Source organism: Lissotriton vulgaris, chromosome 2_2, assembly GCF_964263255.1.
Source record: "Lissotriton vulgaris chromosome 2_2, aLisVul1.2, whole genome shotgun sequence".
Taxonomy (NCBI): domain Eukaryota; kingdom Metazoa; phylum Chordata; class Amphibia; order Caudata; family Salamandridae; genus Lissotriton; species Lissotriton vulgaris.
Genome location: NC_141688.1, coordinates 194,930,120 through 194,950,198, shown reverse-complemented (window position 1 = coordinate 194,950,198; position 20,079 = coordinate 194,930,120). Strand labels below are relative to the sequence as shown.

The 20,079-nt window shown below is 43.6% G+C and overlaps 1 protein-coding gene across 1 annotated transcript in view; it reads right to left on the bottom strand.

Moving 5' to 3' along the window:
* Positions 1–20,079, bottom strand: part of TPCN2 (two pore segment channel 2) — a 236,195-nt gene that overhangs the window by 179,900 nt on the left and 36,216 nt on the right. Inside the window, exons 2-3 of the mRNA XM_086959528.1 lie at positions 12,255–12,310; positions 976–1,052 (exon numbers count right to left, since the gene is read on the bottom strand). Of these exons, the coding sequence (XP_086815654.1) occupies positions 976–1,052; positions 12,255–12,310 (133 nt within the window). The remainder of the gene's footprint in view (positions 1–975; positions 1,053–12,254; positions 12,311–20,079) is intronic.

Here is a 20,079-nt window from a genome sequence, read left to right as displayed (position 1 = left end):
CGAGGTAGGAAACCAGGTTCTCGACTTTTGCCATGGTGGTTAAGAGGTAATACTCCATATGAAATAGATTTTAAAGAGTTGAGGGATAAAATTGGAAATTGCCAGGAGAAAATGACCCAGCATTCCGAAAAAAGGAAGTACAATAATTGCAGTATAAAAATAAGTGATCTAGTTCGTGTAAGAATGGGTGGTTTGTTTCACAAGAAAGTTTCTAGATGGTCTGATCCTGTCAAAGTTATTGAAATTTTTAGCAAGGTGGCAAAATCTGGAATTTGCGTAGGATTTCCCTCTGTAAATCTTCTGTTCCTTTCCCTTCTCAAAAAGCTTCTTTTCCTGAAAAACTCATTTCAGACCATAATTCAACTGGTTTTTCTGGTATGCATGAAGCTTTTGATCATTTAAAAAATGAATCTGTAAATAATTCTCATGTTGTAATTAATCCTAATGTTCCACCTGTTCCAACTGTCGATATAGACAATCAATCAAATGTAGAGTGTGAAGAAGTTCCTTTAAGACGCAGTGAGCTTGTGAAATGTGTTCCTTCAAAGTTTAAAGATTACATCAGAAGTTAATTTTTTATTGTTACTTTGTTTCCCTTGGGGTTTTAGTTTTTTTTGTTGTTTTTTTTGTTTTTTTATTAAGGGGGGGGGGAGATGTGTGGTATTCCATGACTGTCATCTGGAATCTCTTTATGTCATTTAGAATGGTCTGTGGGTTTTAGAGTGTTTTCCCTTGACTGTGACAGTTACTGCCTGGCTGAGGGTATGAAGACATGTCCTGCTACCTGTGGTTGTCAAGCTGTTCTTCTTGTGAATAAATCTACTTGAACCTACTTCCAGTGTAGTCTGCATTACTACACTCTGGTCTGCTCATTCTGGACCGACCCACCCAAGGAGACCACTTTAGTTCTATATGACCAACAAGCATTCATATGGAAATAGATGTAAGCTACAGCAGTAAAGCACAGTTACTCACCACTGGTAAATGCTGGAGTAGTACCATCTGTACAGCCGCAGGGAGTTTGCATCAACGCGGTGGTTTATGGATCGATACTAAAGGGAGGAGGAAAAAACATATTTAGACAGAGGGCTTGAGACCTATGGTTTATAAAAAAACAAATGCTCTACTAGTTAGTGAATGAGCACCCCAAACAAACACAATATAATAAAGACTGTAATAACGCCTATAGGAGACAAGCAATGCAATTATGCAGCAAATAAGATAAATAAGTAGTGAGTGGTCTTAAATGTTGTGACTGCTTATTTTTCGGGCCTATATGGGCTCTGGTGAAAAACACTACTTCAGACAACCAAGTAGGAGACTGCAACTGACAGAACTATAAAAGCAACACAAGACACTCTCGTTTTCGTCAAGTATCTGCAGAGGCAAAAGTTGTGTTTTCAATGCACTAACAGCAGTTGTAAATGCCTATCTTTGCAGGTATTGCCACAGCAGCGCCAGACCTGGAGCCCTTCCAAGGCTTCCTTTCAGCTGTAAGAGCCTGCGGAGGCAGGAGGGAACCTCTGGCACCGGGAGATTGTGCGTGTCAGAAGCAAGGAGAAGACTGGTGATGGAATTAGGGGATAGGTTAGTTCAGTAGTTTGGCACCAGGGTCGGACAGGCCTTTTATTCCCGGGCATTTCCCCGGTGGACTGTAGCTCAGGTGCAGTCCTGTTGCTTCTGTCAATTTCATCAGACCCTGCTAACTGCAGAAGGCATGGTATAGGAGGCGGTAAAATTGACAAAAAGGGGTGAGATAGGGAGAAAGTATAAATCAAGAGAGTGAAAGAAAGGGAAAGCAGCAAAAGGGAGAGGGGGAGGGGGAGGGGGAGGGGGAGACACTGGTTTAAGCATGTCCCCAGTGCTGCTTTGGTTCCCAAGACCCTATCCCGGCACTTGTCGGCACAGTATTTTGTGCTGTGGTCTGAATGTGGGGGGATATTGGTTTTCGGAGCTGGGGCACTAATTTCAGAGGCCAGGGGCAGAGGGTTGCCATGTCCAGAAGCACATTGGTTCTTAAGGGTAGGCGCTGGAACACCCATGTTAGAGCCCTGTCCCATCCAAGGCCATTGAGAACTGTAAATCGAGCTTATGTAGGTTCGTTTTTGCCTCATGTTCACAAGGCCCCGCATCTTCACAGGCTCTGCCTAATACTTTACCCATTAACACCATGGAGGTGAGCCAGTTTCAGGGCACAGGATAGGCTTGAAGTCAGAAGGGATAGTAACTGCTCTCTTGCACAAATTAGGCCCTCATACACTCACTAAAACAAGCATTGGCATAGCCAATAGGTCTCGCCTTTAGTCAGAGATATTGGCAATGTTTTTAAGGTATCTTGTAGTGCAATGTAGCTGCTGTGTTTATTGCTGTAAAGTTTGTGTGCGAGTTGTGCTTGGTGTAGTGGCGTAAGGGCAGTGGCAGGGTGTGGAATGTAGTGGTGAGTTGTAATATGATGTGTGCTGGTGGGATGTACATGTGTAGTTTGTTTTGCTAGTGTGCATGTTGGTGGTATATGTCCTGGTGGGCTGGGGCAGCTGACTTCTACGGACATCACGTTCTACTTACGAGCCAACAATGGACCTATAAGATGCACAGGACTGTCACCCGCTCGTTTTGAGGAGAATCACTTTATTGTAAATGTTTTGCGGATGTCCTGTAATTTCTTGCCAACTTCTCAATAAAGTAGTTTAAAAAATGGGGGGGGCGGAGCTTTTCGATCAGTTACATTTCAGCGCCTCATCAGGGGCAGTAAGCGCTATGAAAATCTACAATAAAGCTATGTTTTGGCTTTCAAAAGTTTTATCTTGAATCACAATGCGCTTGCATGTATTTATTTGTTTTTGTAGTTTTTATATAGCGCTAGCTCTACCCAACGGTATCCGAATGTTTTTCATAAGTTCTAGTTCCATTACACACAGTCACGTTCATTTTTTGAAGGAAATTAAGTGATTGACCCAGGATCACAGGATGTGGAGCTGAAGCGGAGACTCAGACCGCTCTACAAATAACAAACAAAGAAGAATGGGGGTTTGGGGGCGCAAACAGGCAGCGCAGGCCAATAATGATAATGAAAACAAGCAGCTCAAAAGGAGTGGTGGAGCGGGTACAGGAATGCAGCTGCCGCCCTGCGTGCCGCTGCTCGCACCCGAGAGCAAAACGCTGTGGGAGTTTACATTACAAAAAGAGGTGAAACATGCACCCATTTGCGTGCTTCCATTAGTGAAAGACACACGCAAAGGCCCATCCGATATGTGGGAGGAGTCAGACCCACACGAAAAGGTTTGAGTACTTACAAGAAGCCTCCCATAGAGCATAGCATGCGCGCAACACTAGGCTTGACTTAAGTAGGTTGCAGGCTCCCAGTCCAAGTTGCCTACAGATTGATAAATAGTGAAATGACAAATGCTCTTTAATTCCTAAAAAGTAATTTTTTTCTTCTTATTTTCTTTCTAGCAGAGGCCATTCCCATCTACAAGCAGTGTCTGAAAATGTTTAAAATAATGTTTAAATAATGTTTAAAAAAAGAAATGGAAATATTGCATCCTATCAGTAAGTTCAAGAAAGAACATTCGATTAATTTCATAATAATCATGTGTATGTAGATGGCTACTTTTAATACCGTGCGTAGACTGATAAAATACGTGTAGAAACGATTATTATATCCTTTGCATCGCGTATATTTATTCCCTTAGTATACTCCCCACTGGCCCAGTTCCAGGCAGCTTTGAGTCAACTCATTTGGTTACTTCCCCCAAAGTATAAATCTGTGTAATCTGAATATCTCAGGTTCTAATCCTGGTGGACATCTCTGCCTTTCATCCTTGTGAGGCTGAACACAAACAAAGGCCAGTGTGCTGCAAACTGTTACAAGCGTGACCAGGGCAGAGAGAGGCTTCACGTTGACAAGTGAACTACCAAAGTAAGCGAACATGTATTAATCGGTGACAGGTACAAGGACGATAACAATTTACAAAATGCAGCTATCAGCAGGAAGCAGAGTGTAACATAGGCTGTGAACGCCAGATATCTGCAGGTTTGAATCTAGAGGGGCCGATTTGAATTTCATCATTCCTAGGCCCAAATGGCAATCAGCAGAAACAGCAATGTTCCAATACTAGAGTGATTTTCCAAGCCCATGGGCTTCGGGGAGTGTGTCTCTGTTGGGAAGGAATAGCTGACTGACCAATCAGCCGGATCTGGTTTTATTGGGCGCAAGTTGGGTTAATCTCTTTACATTCTCAGCCTGCCCCACTCAATCTATCCTATCCATAACACCACACAAGCCATTCCCTCGCCACCCTTCAAACAACTTCCTGCTCTAGGCCCAAGCAGACAAAACTGATCTGCAATGCACATAGGAGTCGGAAAATTGCAATTTTCTGGTTCCTAAAAAAATCTCATGCCCTTTAACAGCAGCCTTAGGAAGGTCTCAGCGACTTAACACTGAAGCACAAAGAAAGTATGGACAGCCGTTTTCTTTCTAATATATACATATTATTGCTTTATTAACGATTCATTTCAAATTTTCTAAAGTTATTTTGATTTCTCTTGTCGACCCCAGCAAGGAATTATAAACAGTATTGTTTCCATAATATTGTCTCCGTACTGACGGCACAATTTACAGTTTGGCAGACGGATTACTAGGGCACAAAGATGGCAGATATCTCGTCCATCATACTACAAGTGTATTGTATACGAAGGCAGATCAGATAGCTAACATACTTGTAATATCTAACACTTGTAATAAAGCAGATGGGATATCCAACACACCTGTAATGTAAAATACATTTTTACTGTATCAATCTGAACATCGGTCCTTCACTTTTGTATCCCCCCGCCCCTCTACCCAAGATGTTGAATCTTGCACTTTGGTATTTTTCTATTTGTTTCAAGTCAGCACAGACTTGTTTGATCGAGTCTTTTTACACACCTGGTTTTGACCTACCTGCTCTTTGCCCGTCTAGAGCTTAGCAGTGTCCACGTGTAATGTTTATACTCGATTGTCTATCAGCGTATGAGAAGGAACAAGCAATGCCCATGTGAAATGTTTAAACGGGTTTGTTGGCTTGTCTGTCAGGAACAGGCCTTATCCTACCTACCAAAACCGGGATGGTGCCTTTTGTAAATATGTTGCTCATCTACAGCCCCTGCAACGTGTATAGACACCCTTGCAGCTCTTTGTACAATGTCCACTCTTTATAGCAAACCCAAGAAGATGATGGTCGGAGGGCTGATACGTTTCAACCACTCAACCCCAGTCACAGATCTGGATTTAATCCATCGTTCTTTTGCTCACTAAGCTACCCCAGCCTGGACATAGCCATATGGAAATCAGTCTTGACCGTGAACCTCATAGGAACAGTCCAGCCTGAGCTGCCAGGCCAGGTTCTCCCTGGACTGGCAACAAGCATCCTGGGACTGGTTTCAGGGTATCACCCCTCATCAGTCAGACTACCTTGAATCCAGTGGCACAGGGAGCAAGAGACCCACATCTTCGCATACCATTGGCCACTTAGGGTGAACGTAGCAAACAACAAGATGTTGGACGGAGGGCTGTAACTTTTCGACCATTCACCCTCAGTTACAGATCTGGGTTTAATCCATCCTTCTTTTGCTCCCCATGCCACTCCAGTTAAGGGAGAAGGGGGAAGGGGAAGAGGGGGAGAAGGGGAAGAGGGGGAGAAGGGGAGAAGGGGAGGGATGGACAGAAAGTGGTGAGACACACTGAGTTTGAGGCCAAGAGAGGGAAGAAATATACACAGTGTCATACAATGTAGAGGGGCAGAGTGAGAGAATTCATATACATAAAGAGAGAAAACATCAAGAGAAAATATAAAAAAAAAAAATACACAACACACATAGAAACATGAAGCAGCCCTCAGATAGCTCGATCACAGCATTTGACAGAAAGTGATTTTATGCATACTAGAGGCGCACCTTCGCTCACATAACTAGACTGCTTCCTGCTCCACTTCTCGGTAACCTGCTGATCATTTTCCCCCACCGGTTCTCACTGCCAAGCAAATCTTGAGGTTCTGTAAAATCTGCCTTGTCCTGTTATGTTATGGTTCCGTCACGATTTTGGTGATGTTGTACCGTATTTAGCAAGTACGGCTAATATTGAGTGTATTCGTCATGTTAACTAGCGAGTTCATTACGTATTCAGAGATTTTGTTCGTGCCTCCATTTTGGTGTTGCCATCACGTAGGCCCATGGAGGTAACTAGATGAACGTAGTTGCATGGGCTTAGTTGTTAATGCTTTTCTTGACTCCAAGGTGCATTGTAAGGAACTGACCTCTTTATCTGAAACTGACCCTTTGCAAGGCCAATTTCCTTGGTTGATTGCTATCTGAGATTGCAAGTCAAAGTTCAGGACATCGTTAGTATTTAGCTTTTCTACACATGCCTTATCTTGCTCATTATCTATCATTGTTTCCTTTTTATGTTCCTTCGTTACATGCATTGTGCTTTCAATTATGGGTTTGTCCGGCTTGTGGAGCACGAATTTGGAACATCCTAATAATTAACTTGTGTGGTTGGTACAATGTAAAGTGAGCCTTTTTGGAATATGATAATGTATAGAAATGTGTTTCTATTGGTCAGAATTTGCTGCAGTGGGTGTCCATTTGTAATGTGAATATTGTGTATAAATACTGATGTCTTGCTCTACAAAATTGAGCAGTGTCTTGAGTTGTACACCGTGTTGTGTTGCTGGGATTACTGCTACTAGCTGCAGCTAATAAATTTTCTCTCTGACGCCACCTAGAAGTTATCCATGTCCGTTTGCCAAGACAGGAGAACCCGAAGACTTTAGGCGTGTCCCTGGCGCCGCTGGGTTCTAAAAACGCGGTACTTCAATCTATAAACTGATATTCAAAAGAAATGCATCCCCCTTCCTAACCACTTCTTACTGTGGCCCCCAGAGATATTTTCCCCGGGTGTTCCTCCCTAAATCCTTGGAACAGAGTCACAAATCCAGAAGTGCAAACCCAGACCAATGTATACCAAACGAGGTAGGATCTGCTACAGGCTGAGAACATGCTCCATGCAGCCAGGCCGGAATACCATCAGTAAACATGCAAGACAAACGTTCTCAACCTCCTAGAACAAAAATAGATCAAAAAGGTTTCCAGATTATTAAAGACCAGTAACACTACTTCCGGCCTAGGCAAACCTAGCTTACCATCTTCACAAGACCTTTGCGGCAGAGTATTAAATATAAGTCAAGTGATGTAATGCAAAATGATGGGTGCTCCTGCAGAATTTGAACATATATATTTATTCATCTTGAGCTGAAAGAGGGACCCTGTTAAGGCCTGGGACAAGTTGCACTACCGGGGATTCAGGAGCCTGCATTATGCCCCTGTTATTTTTGGTGTTGATTTATCCAACACAAGAAACACTCTGATGACCACCCCCAGACACTCCAAGAATATCATAACAAGAGCTTCAGTGCACCACTGAATCCAGAATGGAGGAGAGCGTCATCAACATTCATCGCTCCGATGTTACCACTAAATTCTGGGCACCGAGGAAGAGCAGCCGGGCGTGCAAATTTCTACTCTGTAGGGAAAAACTCTTCAGAGAAACAGACTTACCATACCCCTTACCATCTTACCTTGTCCCCGCCCTTAAACATATCATCGCCCCATACTGGACTACAATCATCAACTCATCTCTCTCCACTGGCTGTGTCCCCACTTCCCTTCAACTTGGACAAATCTCTTCCTTAAATCAGGAACCCCAAAGCTGACCCCAACGACCTAAACAACCTACGCCCAATCACTAACCTCCCCCTTCTTTCAAAGGTCCTGGAAAAATGCGTCCTACTACAACTAGATAAACATATTGAAAATTTCAACCTACTCGACCCCTTTCAATCAGGTTTCAGGAAAGGCTGCAGCACCGAAACAGCAATGCTCAATGTCATTGATGACATCCACCACACACTTGATAATGGCGAGACCCGTCTTCTCATCCTTCTTGATCTCTCTGCTGCATTCAAAACAGTGAACCATTCCGCCTTACTTAAAGTGCTTAAGACCCGCTTCGGCCTTAAGGGCACTGCCCACAAATGGTTTGTCTCCTACCTACAACAACATAATCAGCAAATCAAAATCCAAAACCGTCTCTCTAACCTCACTCCGGTCTCCCTTGGAGTCCCCCTCGGATCGATCAATCAATCAATCAAAGCATTTATATAGCGCACTACTCACCCAGAGGGTCTCAAGTCGCAGGATCTATTCTATCTCCCTCCCTCTTTAACCTCACTGTCATTTTTAAACAAGCAGGCATTAACTACCACCTCTACGCCGATGACACCCAAATTTATTACAAGATTAAAAATCACGCTGACATCCTTCACCCGACCAACACCCTCACCAAGATCCAAACCTGGTACCATTCCAATCATCTAAAACTTAACCCTAACAAAACCGAAATCATTCTCTTCTACCCTAAAAATAACCCTCTTCCCGTTCAGTCCTGGATATCTGACCTCAACGCACTCAACTGCTCACTCACCCTGTCCAACTCCGTCAAATCTCTTGGTATTTCTATCAACAACACACTAACCCTTAACGTCCACAACAAAAACTACGCTAAAGGAGCCCTCTGCACTCTCCAGTTCCTCAAAAAAAAAAAATCAAACCTTTTATACCTACCGATGACTTTAAACTTTCAGTTCAATCACTAATCCTTTCACGTGTAGATTATGGTAACGCCATCCTCAACGGAATCCCCAAGGTCCACTTTGCTCCAATCAAAGCTGTGCTCAACCTTGCAGCCAGGCACATCACTGACTGCAAACATTCGACCATATCTCCCCAGCTCTTAATTCTCTTAAATGGCTCCCTATTGAAGGTAGATCAGCCTACAAAACTGCTTGCATCACTCAAAGTCCTCCACCAAAACACTCCAGAGTACCTCTCCAAGAAACTCCTCAGAGGCTCCACAGGACCTCTGAGAAGCACCAACATCCTCCTTCTTATCCCACCACTGCATAAAAAGAAATCCACACAATCACGCTCCTTCCCGGTAATGCCCCTATCATCTAGAATTCCCTCCCAAAAGCCTGCGCTGTAACCCCTCCTATTTCAGCTACAAAAACGACCTAAAAATTCACCTCCTGTATTATTACTGGGGATCATAACTTGGGAACTGCACTTAATCTCCAATCTCACCTTTTTACTTATTGTCAGTAATATTTATCCTTTTCCTGTTCATCCTCCTACAAACTATTTGATTTGTACAGCTCCTGCACCTATTAATCTATTATGTGTGTATATCTCACGGATTGTTTTCACTATTCTTTTATCTACTTGTATAACATATTTGGCCAACTTAATATTGAGGGTCCTAACCTGTGACATGCACCTGTCTCTCCAAATCATCATGTTATTTTTGTTTGGTAACTATTTGTCCTTGTTCCAACATCATCTTCCTAATTACTGGTGGTGTATAGCTTTTTCCACATCTATGTATTCGTGATTTGTTTTACGCTACAATTTGTATCACTTTCTTTTTATCTTCGTGTATGCCATTGTTTGCCTCATATTAGCTTCTTGTGTAAAGCACTCTGATATCTCCTGGGTCTAGCCAGCGCTGTATAAAACTCTCAAAATAAAAAAATAAATAAAAAACCTTCCACTGCACCCTTATCTAGTTTCAAGAGCAATTCATCCCCTCTTCCTTCCTAGAAGAAGTTACCCAAGCCTTTTGCTGGAGTAAAACGACAACCATTTCCAGAGTGAGAAAGGGTCAGATTGGACTTTGTGAACGTCTATAAATGCATGTTTGAGCATTGCCAACTTTTTGAAACAAACACTATTTACTATTTGATCTATCCAATCCCCACCCCTCTTGTGAGATTTACTTCTGAAGATATTTATGCATTTGTGGTAGAAAAGTCTGAAACAGTAAAGCCATTATGCCTATCAGTAGCCTTTTGTGACCGCCTGACGAGTGGCTATGGAGCTATTTTCATCATAAAGGGACCTTTACAGCGGGTAATGGCTGTGTGTAGGTTGAGACATCTGCTTTTAGCGCCCAAGAACTGATTCGCAAAGAAGCTCTGGTGAACATTGACTAGGGAAGGGTGGTGTGATGGGTTCTCCATCAAGCCCATCCTCAAATTCTAGAGTCCAGAAAGTGGCAGCGTGCTCAGCAGACGGTTGGCAGAGGAGGGGGTGGGGGGGGGGGGGAGCACACAGTTCACGTAACTCATGGCTTTCCATTGGCTAGCAACAGCAGAATGGGCATAACATACCCAGTCTTTCATATGCATTTTCATGAGAAACATCTCTTAACTTTTATATGGCACCTCATACCACACTGTAGTAGTTTCTAGGACAGGAAGTAAATGGTACCCAATTTACTAACGTCAGATGGCCAAGAAGGTCTCGATGGGATTGGAACATGTGGTAAGGGGGTTAAAAAAGGATCAATGGCTAACGTTACCTCGTTGATGTGCTCCTACTGTGAGGACAGGAGGTTCTGGGAGAAAATATCGCACAAACTGTGAACAGCCCGACTCTTGGCAGTATCCACTTGGGTTGTATTCAAAGGAAGAGGGCAGCACGAAGCACCTCCCAGTAGGAACACTACGTCACTTCAAGTACCAGCAAGCTGTGCGAAACTGCCAGAGGGCGGACACCGAGAATTGGATAAAGTGCCCTTCATGCTTTGCGCTGCATCTGCTATCCTGCCTTTGAAAAAGTGATTGATTTCACAAAACGAGTCAGGCATTTATCTGCGAAGAAATGGCTGACATGATTGTAAGTTTCCAAGATTAAACACGATGAAAAAACCTACCTGTAGGTGGCTGGTCCTTTGGGGGTAACTCTTTACGATTGAATATATATATATCTTTTTTTTTTTTAGAGTATCAAAGAAAACAGGAGTGTTGTACAGTGGTGATGGTATGCATAAGAAAGTGGAAAGAAAGATCAAAAAGTAAAGGTCAACAAAAAAAAGGGGGGGGGGGAGTGGCATGTATGCAAGGTGGGAGGGCGAGTTGGGCATGGGGGAGGAAGGGAGCCCTCAGAGGTGTCCTGGTGTCCACTGCAAAGCTTGAGATGCAGTGGACAGGTTGCAGTGTAAACTATCCAGATTTATAGAACTGAGCCATTACTGAACCGGATGTTGCTTGCGGACATTGGCGGGGAGCCCAAACGTATCCAGGTTAGTGCACCTTAACCGAAGTCAAGAACAAAGAGACTGAAAGTGAACGGCAATTCTTCAACCAAGTGATGCCAGAGGACAATCCCATGTACAGCAGGGTTTACTTTCGCACGAGCATCACTTCATCTTTGCTCCAAGAGCTTTCCTCGGGCCCCTACTTGGGAAATATGTAGCTACGGTGGAAAATTATTAGAAACCCCTTGGAGTAATCTCTATTCTTGAGGTGGTCGCGGTTTCTCTGTGCCGGGCGCCCATCTGCGGAAACCTTGCCACTTGACTTAAAATGCTCCATCGCACTCCCAGATCTCAGATGGAAGCTGAAAGCTCATTGGTTTGGTTGGGCAGAAGGTAAGACTAGTGTCAAGACCCCTGGGCTACTGGACGACTTGCAAACATACGACACCTGGAGGAACACACTTGGACCAGCGTGTCTCTGTTCTGCAGGTAAGAAGGACAACAGCTTCAAAAACGTCACTTCTAATAAACTGTCTAAAAATGACAAGTGCCTTTTCAGAAATATTCCCACTTTTGACAGTTCCTGCCTTGTAGAATATTCTATTCGCTTCGACAGATCTATTCTCGTTCCATATTCGAGTGCTGTAAACCAAAACTAAATTTGACTGCCGCTTTAAGGCCTTCCTTTTCCCATGCTGCTGATTTAGTCCGGCTGCTGAGGCAGGTCTGTGGCGTTGCTCTTGGCAAGACAGAGGAGGGAAACTTTCCTCTGAATTTGCAAGGCACAGACAGGGCTTTCAGCCGCCCAGATGATGTCGGTGCTCCGGAAGAGCCATTTTATTCTCTCCACTTCCGGGCACACGGCGATTGTATTCAGATGTGGTGGTTTATGAGGCAAGATGACTACCTGCTGAGTCATGGGGCATTACGGAGCCTCTAAGCACTCGTGATAAACCATTACAGGCAACTATTGACATCATTGTCTTATTACAGGCATCTTCTGACCCGAGAACACGCCTGCACTAAAAAAAAAAAATTGTAAAAGGTAGTTCATACTCATGAGTAATGTATTTCTATATATTCAACAAACCATAATCAGATGATGCACTTTGCATACCTGGATTGCGTCTTCAATGAATACTGCCGCCTGCTTCATGTATAGATCCTCTGCATCTGTGAAGAAAAAAATTGAAATCAGAAATTCAGGGCCATAAATAGGCAGTCATGGCACAGGAACAGGTTGGGAAAGGTTAGAGCCAGTTTACTTTGAGGTTACTGCAAGCTACAAAGTCGAGGAGAAGGGTGGCAGGACAGGTATCTGCCCCAAGGCGGGAACTCCTGGACTGAATTGGGAGAAAAGTAGTGAAACGGGGTCCGCTAATTTTTATTCCCAATAAAGGTTAAGAAATGCACTGATGACACAGATGCTAAGGTAGGATTACGAGAGTTGTGACAACAGATTTACAGGACAGGGATCTAGACAAGATTACATAGACAGCACAAAAGCATGAAAGACAACTGTACGCAAGGGTGTATGGCACGTAGTACACCTGGGCAATGGAATCTGGAACAAGACACCCTAGAAACCTCTTTCCAGATCTCCTTCAATGAAACTGATAGTTTAAATGTGGTACACCATGGTTCTCAATCTTCGCTGTGATAGAATAAATGCTAATGGGAACCAATAAAGTTGAATTGAATTAGTAAACCACATTTGTTGGGGGGGGGGGGGGGAACGGGGGGGGATTGCCCATAGTACACACAATCAAAAGGAGAGCGACAACTATAAATCGAGATTCAGCTGTGCCAAGGGAGACATTAGGAACCTGTGCAACGCTAACACTTAGGTTGCACTATCAGGGCTTGGTTGCACATTCGCTTCATCTAGCAGGTCTAGGCTCCAGAACTACTGCTCCACAACAAACAGCTTATCTCATTGAGGAGCTTTGCATGTCAGTGCCAGAGGGTCCAAGGAGGACTGGTGATGGCTGAGTTTCATCTGTTGAGATGAGGATCATAGCTTTTTCTACAATCCACCATAGCTCTTGTACGCAACCCGGACTTCCTCCAGCCGCCACTGAAACCCCGCGCCTCCTAAACAGTTTCCTCTGGAAAACCTTCTAAACACAAAAACCTTCTGCACTAAAATGTAGCATCACCCAATTCTGTTAATTTAGGATATGCATTGACGGCATCTTCTATTTTAGTGGGACTTTTCCTCAGCTTCTATCTATCCTATAAATATCCAGATGTTATTTACGCCCTAGGGTACGCATTACTGTTGCAATACCTTAGAGCTCTTTGCCGATGCAAGCATCTGACTCCACTCAACTTCCCGAGCGATCCCGGCATCACATATACAGTGAAGGATCAATAGCTGTATATATAGATATCTCTCACAGACATACCTCGTCATTCCCCGCTTGCAAAGGACCTTGCTCCCTATTTCTGCAGTGTCACAGATCCTTATTTACTTGATCATGTTTCCCGCTTTTGCATGTAATACTATATGTACTGCAGTGACGTCTGCAATGATCTTTTTGCACTGCAGAGATTCTCTTTGGACTGCAAATGCTTTCCATGTATAATATTCAGACGCCCTTGAGGCCTTTATGCAGCAAGGGACTGAGGGTCAGCCAACTTCAGTCAATGGCCAACTTGGAGTGATGCATTTCTGATCTTACACAAGGAGCACACCTACTCACAGTAACTCCCTTCATAGCAAAGTGTGCCTCTTGAGACAAAATAACCTTGCTTTAGAAAGGATCACAAAAATCATGACCAAAAAAAAGCATTGACAAAGCTAAAAGGCTGGCAGCCAACACCAGACATAATGGGTTTTCTAATGCTGGCTGTTCGGATGTCGTTCAGTCCATCTCCAAGTTGGGTGCTTTTTTTCCTTACTTACACCACACATCATTTTTGCAATCACTTAATATTACATATTTATTAAAGGAAATCTGGTTTCTGCATCCTGCTGTCGTTAGGTTACACGATTCAGAAAAGGGGGTGGTGATGAACAGAGTGTCTGAATTAAGCAGACCACTCTTACCCAGTCCAAAGATCAGGGCTTGATCCATCACCGTTTTTTAGCTCACTGCACCATACCAGCTCAGAACCTGGCTACATGCAAATTAGTCTGCCCTGGCCCAGTGCATCATGGGAACAGGGCAGACCAAACTACCAAGCCAATTCTTATACTGGGAAGAAACAAGCTTCCGGGGACCGGTTTCTGGCATTTCAGCCGTCTTCGGCCCGGCTTGCTTGAATCCTGATGGTGCAATGAGCAAGGGACTCACATCTGAGTAAACCCTTCCACACTTATGGCGGACAAAAACGATTCAGAAGGTAGGTTACAGGCCCATTTATTGAATTTTGACAATAAAGAAGATACCATGTCAATAGAAACAGAGGTTTTGGAATGAGGAAACGCACTAGAGGACCGATCGAATTAGTGCAGGGAAGCATTTCTGGGTCAGTGTACAGAGGAAATTAGTGAGGGAGAGACAGTGGGCGAGGCTGTGATACCTGGGAAAATGCATGACATAGCTTGGACTTGCATGCAATTAGTCCAGTGCATCCATTTCTATTCACACATATAGTCTTTCTACAAAGAAACTCAGGCATGGGTACAGGACAAGAGCAAATCAGGTGCAGCGGCGTACCACCGGGGTCATCGCTCATCCCTCCTTATTCAATATCTATGTGGCCCCTCTCGCTAAACATATTAGATTACATGTTTTTCAACCAACTCCTACACTGATGACACACAAATTGTGGTGTCTACCACGAGTAACATTGAGGAGGTGACTCGTCGATTCAATAGTTGTATGCAAGCAGTGGCTAGCTGGATTGGCAACCACTTCCTCAAATTGAATTCGGATAAAACCACATGGGGGAAGACAATGAAAGCTCGAGCCAGGATCGAGCCTGATTTGCCGAGGTTTCATGTGGCTTCCGCCTGCCTCTCTCCACCCAAGATGAGGCGTCCTGGTCAGAGCAGACTGTGGTACTGGGGTCAGCATCCGCTCAACATCCAGTGAATCTGGGCAAATCATTTAATCTCCCAGTGCCTATAAACAATGCATGTGCTCTTGTGTATTATAACTAGTGCTCATTCAAAGCACTCAAATGAACTTTGGGAGAGTTTGGCTACATTTTAAAAACTGCAGAAAATTGCATAGAGATGTAAAAAGAAAGCCTTGGCAGGAGGCAAGACAAATACAGATCAATTTATTCACATCAACTCTTTGTAAAGTGAAACCTGAAAAACTGAACATAGTGTAGCATCCCGGCTTCAATTGTATTATCTTAGGAAAATGATTTATTTCACCAAAACTCTTTTTTCATTATAATGTACGAAAGCACTTTCAAATACGTGAGTTCAGATTTCTAGTTGTACAAAAATATATTTTCAATAAGCACATCCCAGTGCAGTGCAATAATGTGCCCCATAAGTGTCAAAGTTCCCACATGTTAAAGAAATACACTTTTTAGAATACGAGACTTTAGCATATTCTACATCTTCTTTGGAGTAAGAGTTACATAGCAAATATTTTCAGGGCTCGGTGCATGCATGGGCTCTACAAGCCGAGCCAGACCCTTGCCTCGCCTCTCCCTGTTAATTTGCTGGCTTGCCCACCTCCAGTATGATTAAAACACAAACAACTGGCAAAAGAAACCTGCAGCCCTAAAATTGCCAGATACTCTGCACGGAAGAAGCACTGCTAGTAGTTCGATTATGAGTCAGGTAATACAGCGGTGATCCTGGAGGAAGGGGGCCAATAAACTATTTTGCTGCGTGCACAACCACCTAGCTCTTACTTCACACCTGAGCACACTCCACCTTATCCAGCCCCATAATGTGTGAACAAACGAGCCACCGTTTCCCTTCAGTCTATGGTTGCTGTACATATCAGTGCAGCTGCAACATCTACTTACAGCTGGGCTGACATGCCACTGCATGCTGCACAGAGCCCGGCGAACATTATCCCAACATTACTGCTAAACACCCACTGTCAAAGCAGGTAGGTCTGGCTTTGGCAGACAGCCTTTATTTTGTTTTGTCAATGCTCTTTTTTTCCAATAGTGTTTGAAAAACTATTTGGGGATGCTGAAAAAGTCATGCTAATTATAAAAGACACATTTAAAAAAAAAAAAGCCAGAAGCAAAATATTTTATTGGCTGCTTAAAGCAGACTTTGCCATGTACTGACGGTACTGATGTGAACTACTTTGGGTCGATGTGCTCGTTGTGAAAGTAATTAAATACCATCACTTAGAAATACAGCCAATGACTGCAGTGAGCTTACCCATTGCCCTATGGGCAGAGAATAGTGTGACTGACAACATACCAATGGCAGAGGCAGGCAATCTTAAAGCACCTCCGTGTAATTATGTATTTTATTATATATCATTTTGTTAAAGGTTTTAACGGTCTCAGACCGCCAGCGCCCACAGCTATTATCAGAACCCTGAGGAAAAGTAAGTGCCGATTCTCAAAAATGAGTGTCGGTGGCCCCACTGTCAGCCACTGGCTCAGATAAATCACCAACTGCATTGGAACACTATTCTGTAACCTCCCTTCCCACAGTCCTATATTAACATTTTAAATGTTAACAACTTGGGACAGATACACACATACTTCAAAAAAAATAAACTTTAAAAACACCAAAATGTTGAGGAATGATATAGAAGATTGAATCTTCTGAATGGTTAGTGCCTGTAGTCTCGGCACCCAAAGATGGAGGGAAGAATATCAGAATATGTGTTGATCTTCCTGATCGTAACAGGAATATCTGGTAGGACAGGCAACCTCTACCCCACAATGTAGAGGAACAATCACTGCTAGGAAGGCTAAGGTGTTCAGTGCTCTCGATTGGTTTTCAACCTACCGTCAAGTTTTGTTGAGCGAGGACTCCAGGCACTTAACCTCACTCTTTACACCCCAGAGTGGTTACGCTTCATCAGGATGCCCCTTGGGTTGTCCTCAGCGGCCTCCTGTATCCTACACATAATGGGAAAGTGTTGGAGGGTGTGCAACAAATGTTTCTTTTTTAGGATGACGTCCTAGTTAATGGTAAAAACTGAAGCAATCATGAGGATGTTTGGAGCAAGTGATGGTGAAACTACAGAAGAGCAGAACGGCCCTGAAAAGAGAGAAATGACAATTCAGAATGGGGCCAGTAACTTACTTGGGCCACACTATCCCTGGGGAGGGGATCGGTCCCAAATTTGATTTGGTCAAGCCTATTGTAGAGGTGCGGATACCCTGTGACAAAGATTATCTTTGGGTTTTACGGAATACTATTCCAAGCTAATTAAGGGTTTTGGACACTAGTTCATCTGATGAGACAACTCCTTAGGAAAGAGGAAGAGTTTGAGTGAAATGAAGAGAGTTGATTAGTATGTCAACATTAGGACAGTTCGATGTCCGTAGAAGGACCATTTTGACTACTGATGCCAGCTTGAAAGGACTGGGAACTGTTTTGTCCCAGCTAGATATTGGGGGAAGAAAGAGGGATTGCTTTTGCATCCAGGGCATTCAAGGGATCATAAATTCACTACTGGGTTGTAGAGAGAGACTCTGGCATGCACACAGGTGGTGAAATACTTCAAATTTTATTTGTGGGTGCTGCCTTTTAAAATACACAGTGACAATAAACCACTGGTAAATTTGTTGTCATGTAAGGGGGTGAGCACCCAGACTACCAGGTGGATGGAAGGAGTGAGAGAATTGAATGTTGAGGTACCACGTGTGAAGGGTTCACAGAACAAGTTGGCAGACAGTCTTTCTAGACTACCTAGGGTGAGTGATGATGTGAATGTTGAAGGAGATAAAGTGTTGTGTGTGGGTCAAGAAGCAGTGAAGGAGGAAGAGTGGGACTTAAAGAAAATGATAAGTGACTTTGTGGTGAAAGGCTGGCCAAATGCAGAAGTTCTTGCTGAAGTTGAAAAGCGATAGAGTCAAAGAAGAGTTGTAACTAGAACAAAGTGATTTATGTAGAAGTGGGAAATGTTCCACTTGAAGGCATGAAGGTGTAGTTGGTGTACTTTGCACACAAGGATCATTTAGGCAGATATCTCACTAAATCCAGGCTGAGAGAAATGTATGGGTAGCCAGGTATGGTTGAGGATATACTTCGGGATTGCAACATCTGTGCCCATGCGGACAAGGGGGGGAAGTAATGCAGGTGCCCCTTTCATCTGTATAAGTTCGTAATGAGCCCTGGCAAAAGTTAGGAATGGATATATAGGGGCCCTTTGATTTGCTGAGTCTTTCAGAGAGGTTTGTGTATTGGTTGTCGATTATGCCACGAAGTGGGTAATGGCTAAGTGTTTCAATAATGTCACTTCATGGACCATTATTGATTTTTTGAAGGTAGAGGTTTCTAAAGAGGGCATTCTATATAATGTGGCGATGGATAATGGTGTGCAGTCATGTCACAGGAAATGAAATATTTATTTTATGCCATGGCAATATAGTATTGTCGTACAGCACTCTACCACCCTCAAGCTACTGGTCTGGCTGAGGCAATGAATAAGTTAGTGAAGAGCAACGTACAGCAAACTTTGCAGCTTAGGGGATTGTTGGTAGAGATCTTAAGAGAGACCCTGTGGCCACACAGGTTTACCCCCAATAGTGTGGCTGGGATATCTCCATTTGAAGGGTTGAGGGGTAGACTGGATAAAACTAAGTTATCATCAGCTATGTGTTTCCTTGGAAGTGGTGGTATGGTTGGTATTGCAAACAGCGAGAGCATTAGAGAGCACCTGCGTATTTACAAAGAAAGGTATGATGCTGTGCATAAAATCAAGAGTGGAAGAAGGAATGTTGGAGACATGGTTTATGTCAAGATACCTAGATTTGTAAAGAAGGGCTCCGCAAAATTTATGCGACTGTATAAAGTTGCTGAAATTAAAAAAGAAAGCGGTTATTTTGACACTGGTGATGTGTGGAGTATGTTGCAGTTAGTGAGAGCAATGGCAAGTGGTGGTGATACTATTATGTTGGATAAATCTGATGATCATGTCAGAGCAGTGAACTCCAAGAAACTACATGGTGGGTAATGTAAAATTAGAGACCGTGCTGTGCGTCGCAGTACATCGCAAACAAAACCTGGGCGGCTGTGTAATTTCGTCTAAGAAGCTTGGTACCATACTGTTTTGTGATTCTATAGTATACCCAGTCACTATTGTACTGGTTGACACACATATATTAAACGTTCTTTTTTTATTTTCAATGTTAGAAACTTTTGTAACCAACGTACATTCTGTATTTTTTATGGATGGCAGAGCAAAGTTATTTCATCTCGTATTTTGTTTAATCAGTTTTGCATTTTAATTCCCAGATCCATGTTCTTGCATTTGTCCTTTTGTTTTTGAGTTATACATTTTGTTTAGTCACGCTGAACTGTGATGTGTGTTGTGGTCGATCTAGAGACCGACAAGCTTGAAAACAGAATGGAGCGCGCAGCGGTTGGGTTGGGAGGAAGGAGACTGCAGATAGGGAGCAGACGGTTGGTGATGACGCGATAAGTCTCAATAAAAGATAAAATACTGGACAGTGTCATTTGAGACGCACCAGAACGCGCTACTCAAAAACAAATGTAAAACGCTTTTCTGCATTTCAACTACTTTAGGTTTCGGCTGCAAAAAAGCTGCACAAGCAGCTTTTGCGCAGGAGAAATCTAATGAGTTACAGTATGTTGCTCTGGAATCCGCCCGCTGTTTCATTGGCTAGCTCCATAAATGGAGGCTAGCCATTGGAACAGAGAGGCGTCCGTCATGGCCGGACCAGATTCGGGGGCGTTCGAGAATTTTTGGCTTTTGGCTACGTCATGCCACGTCAGCCAAAAGCCGGGAACGCCCCCGAATCTGGTCCGGCCGGGCCGTGCTTGCTGCTGTCCTGCCTTCCTCCATGTCCCTCCTCCCGCCGTCCCC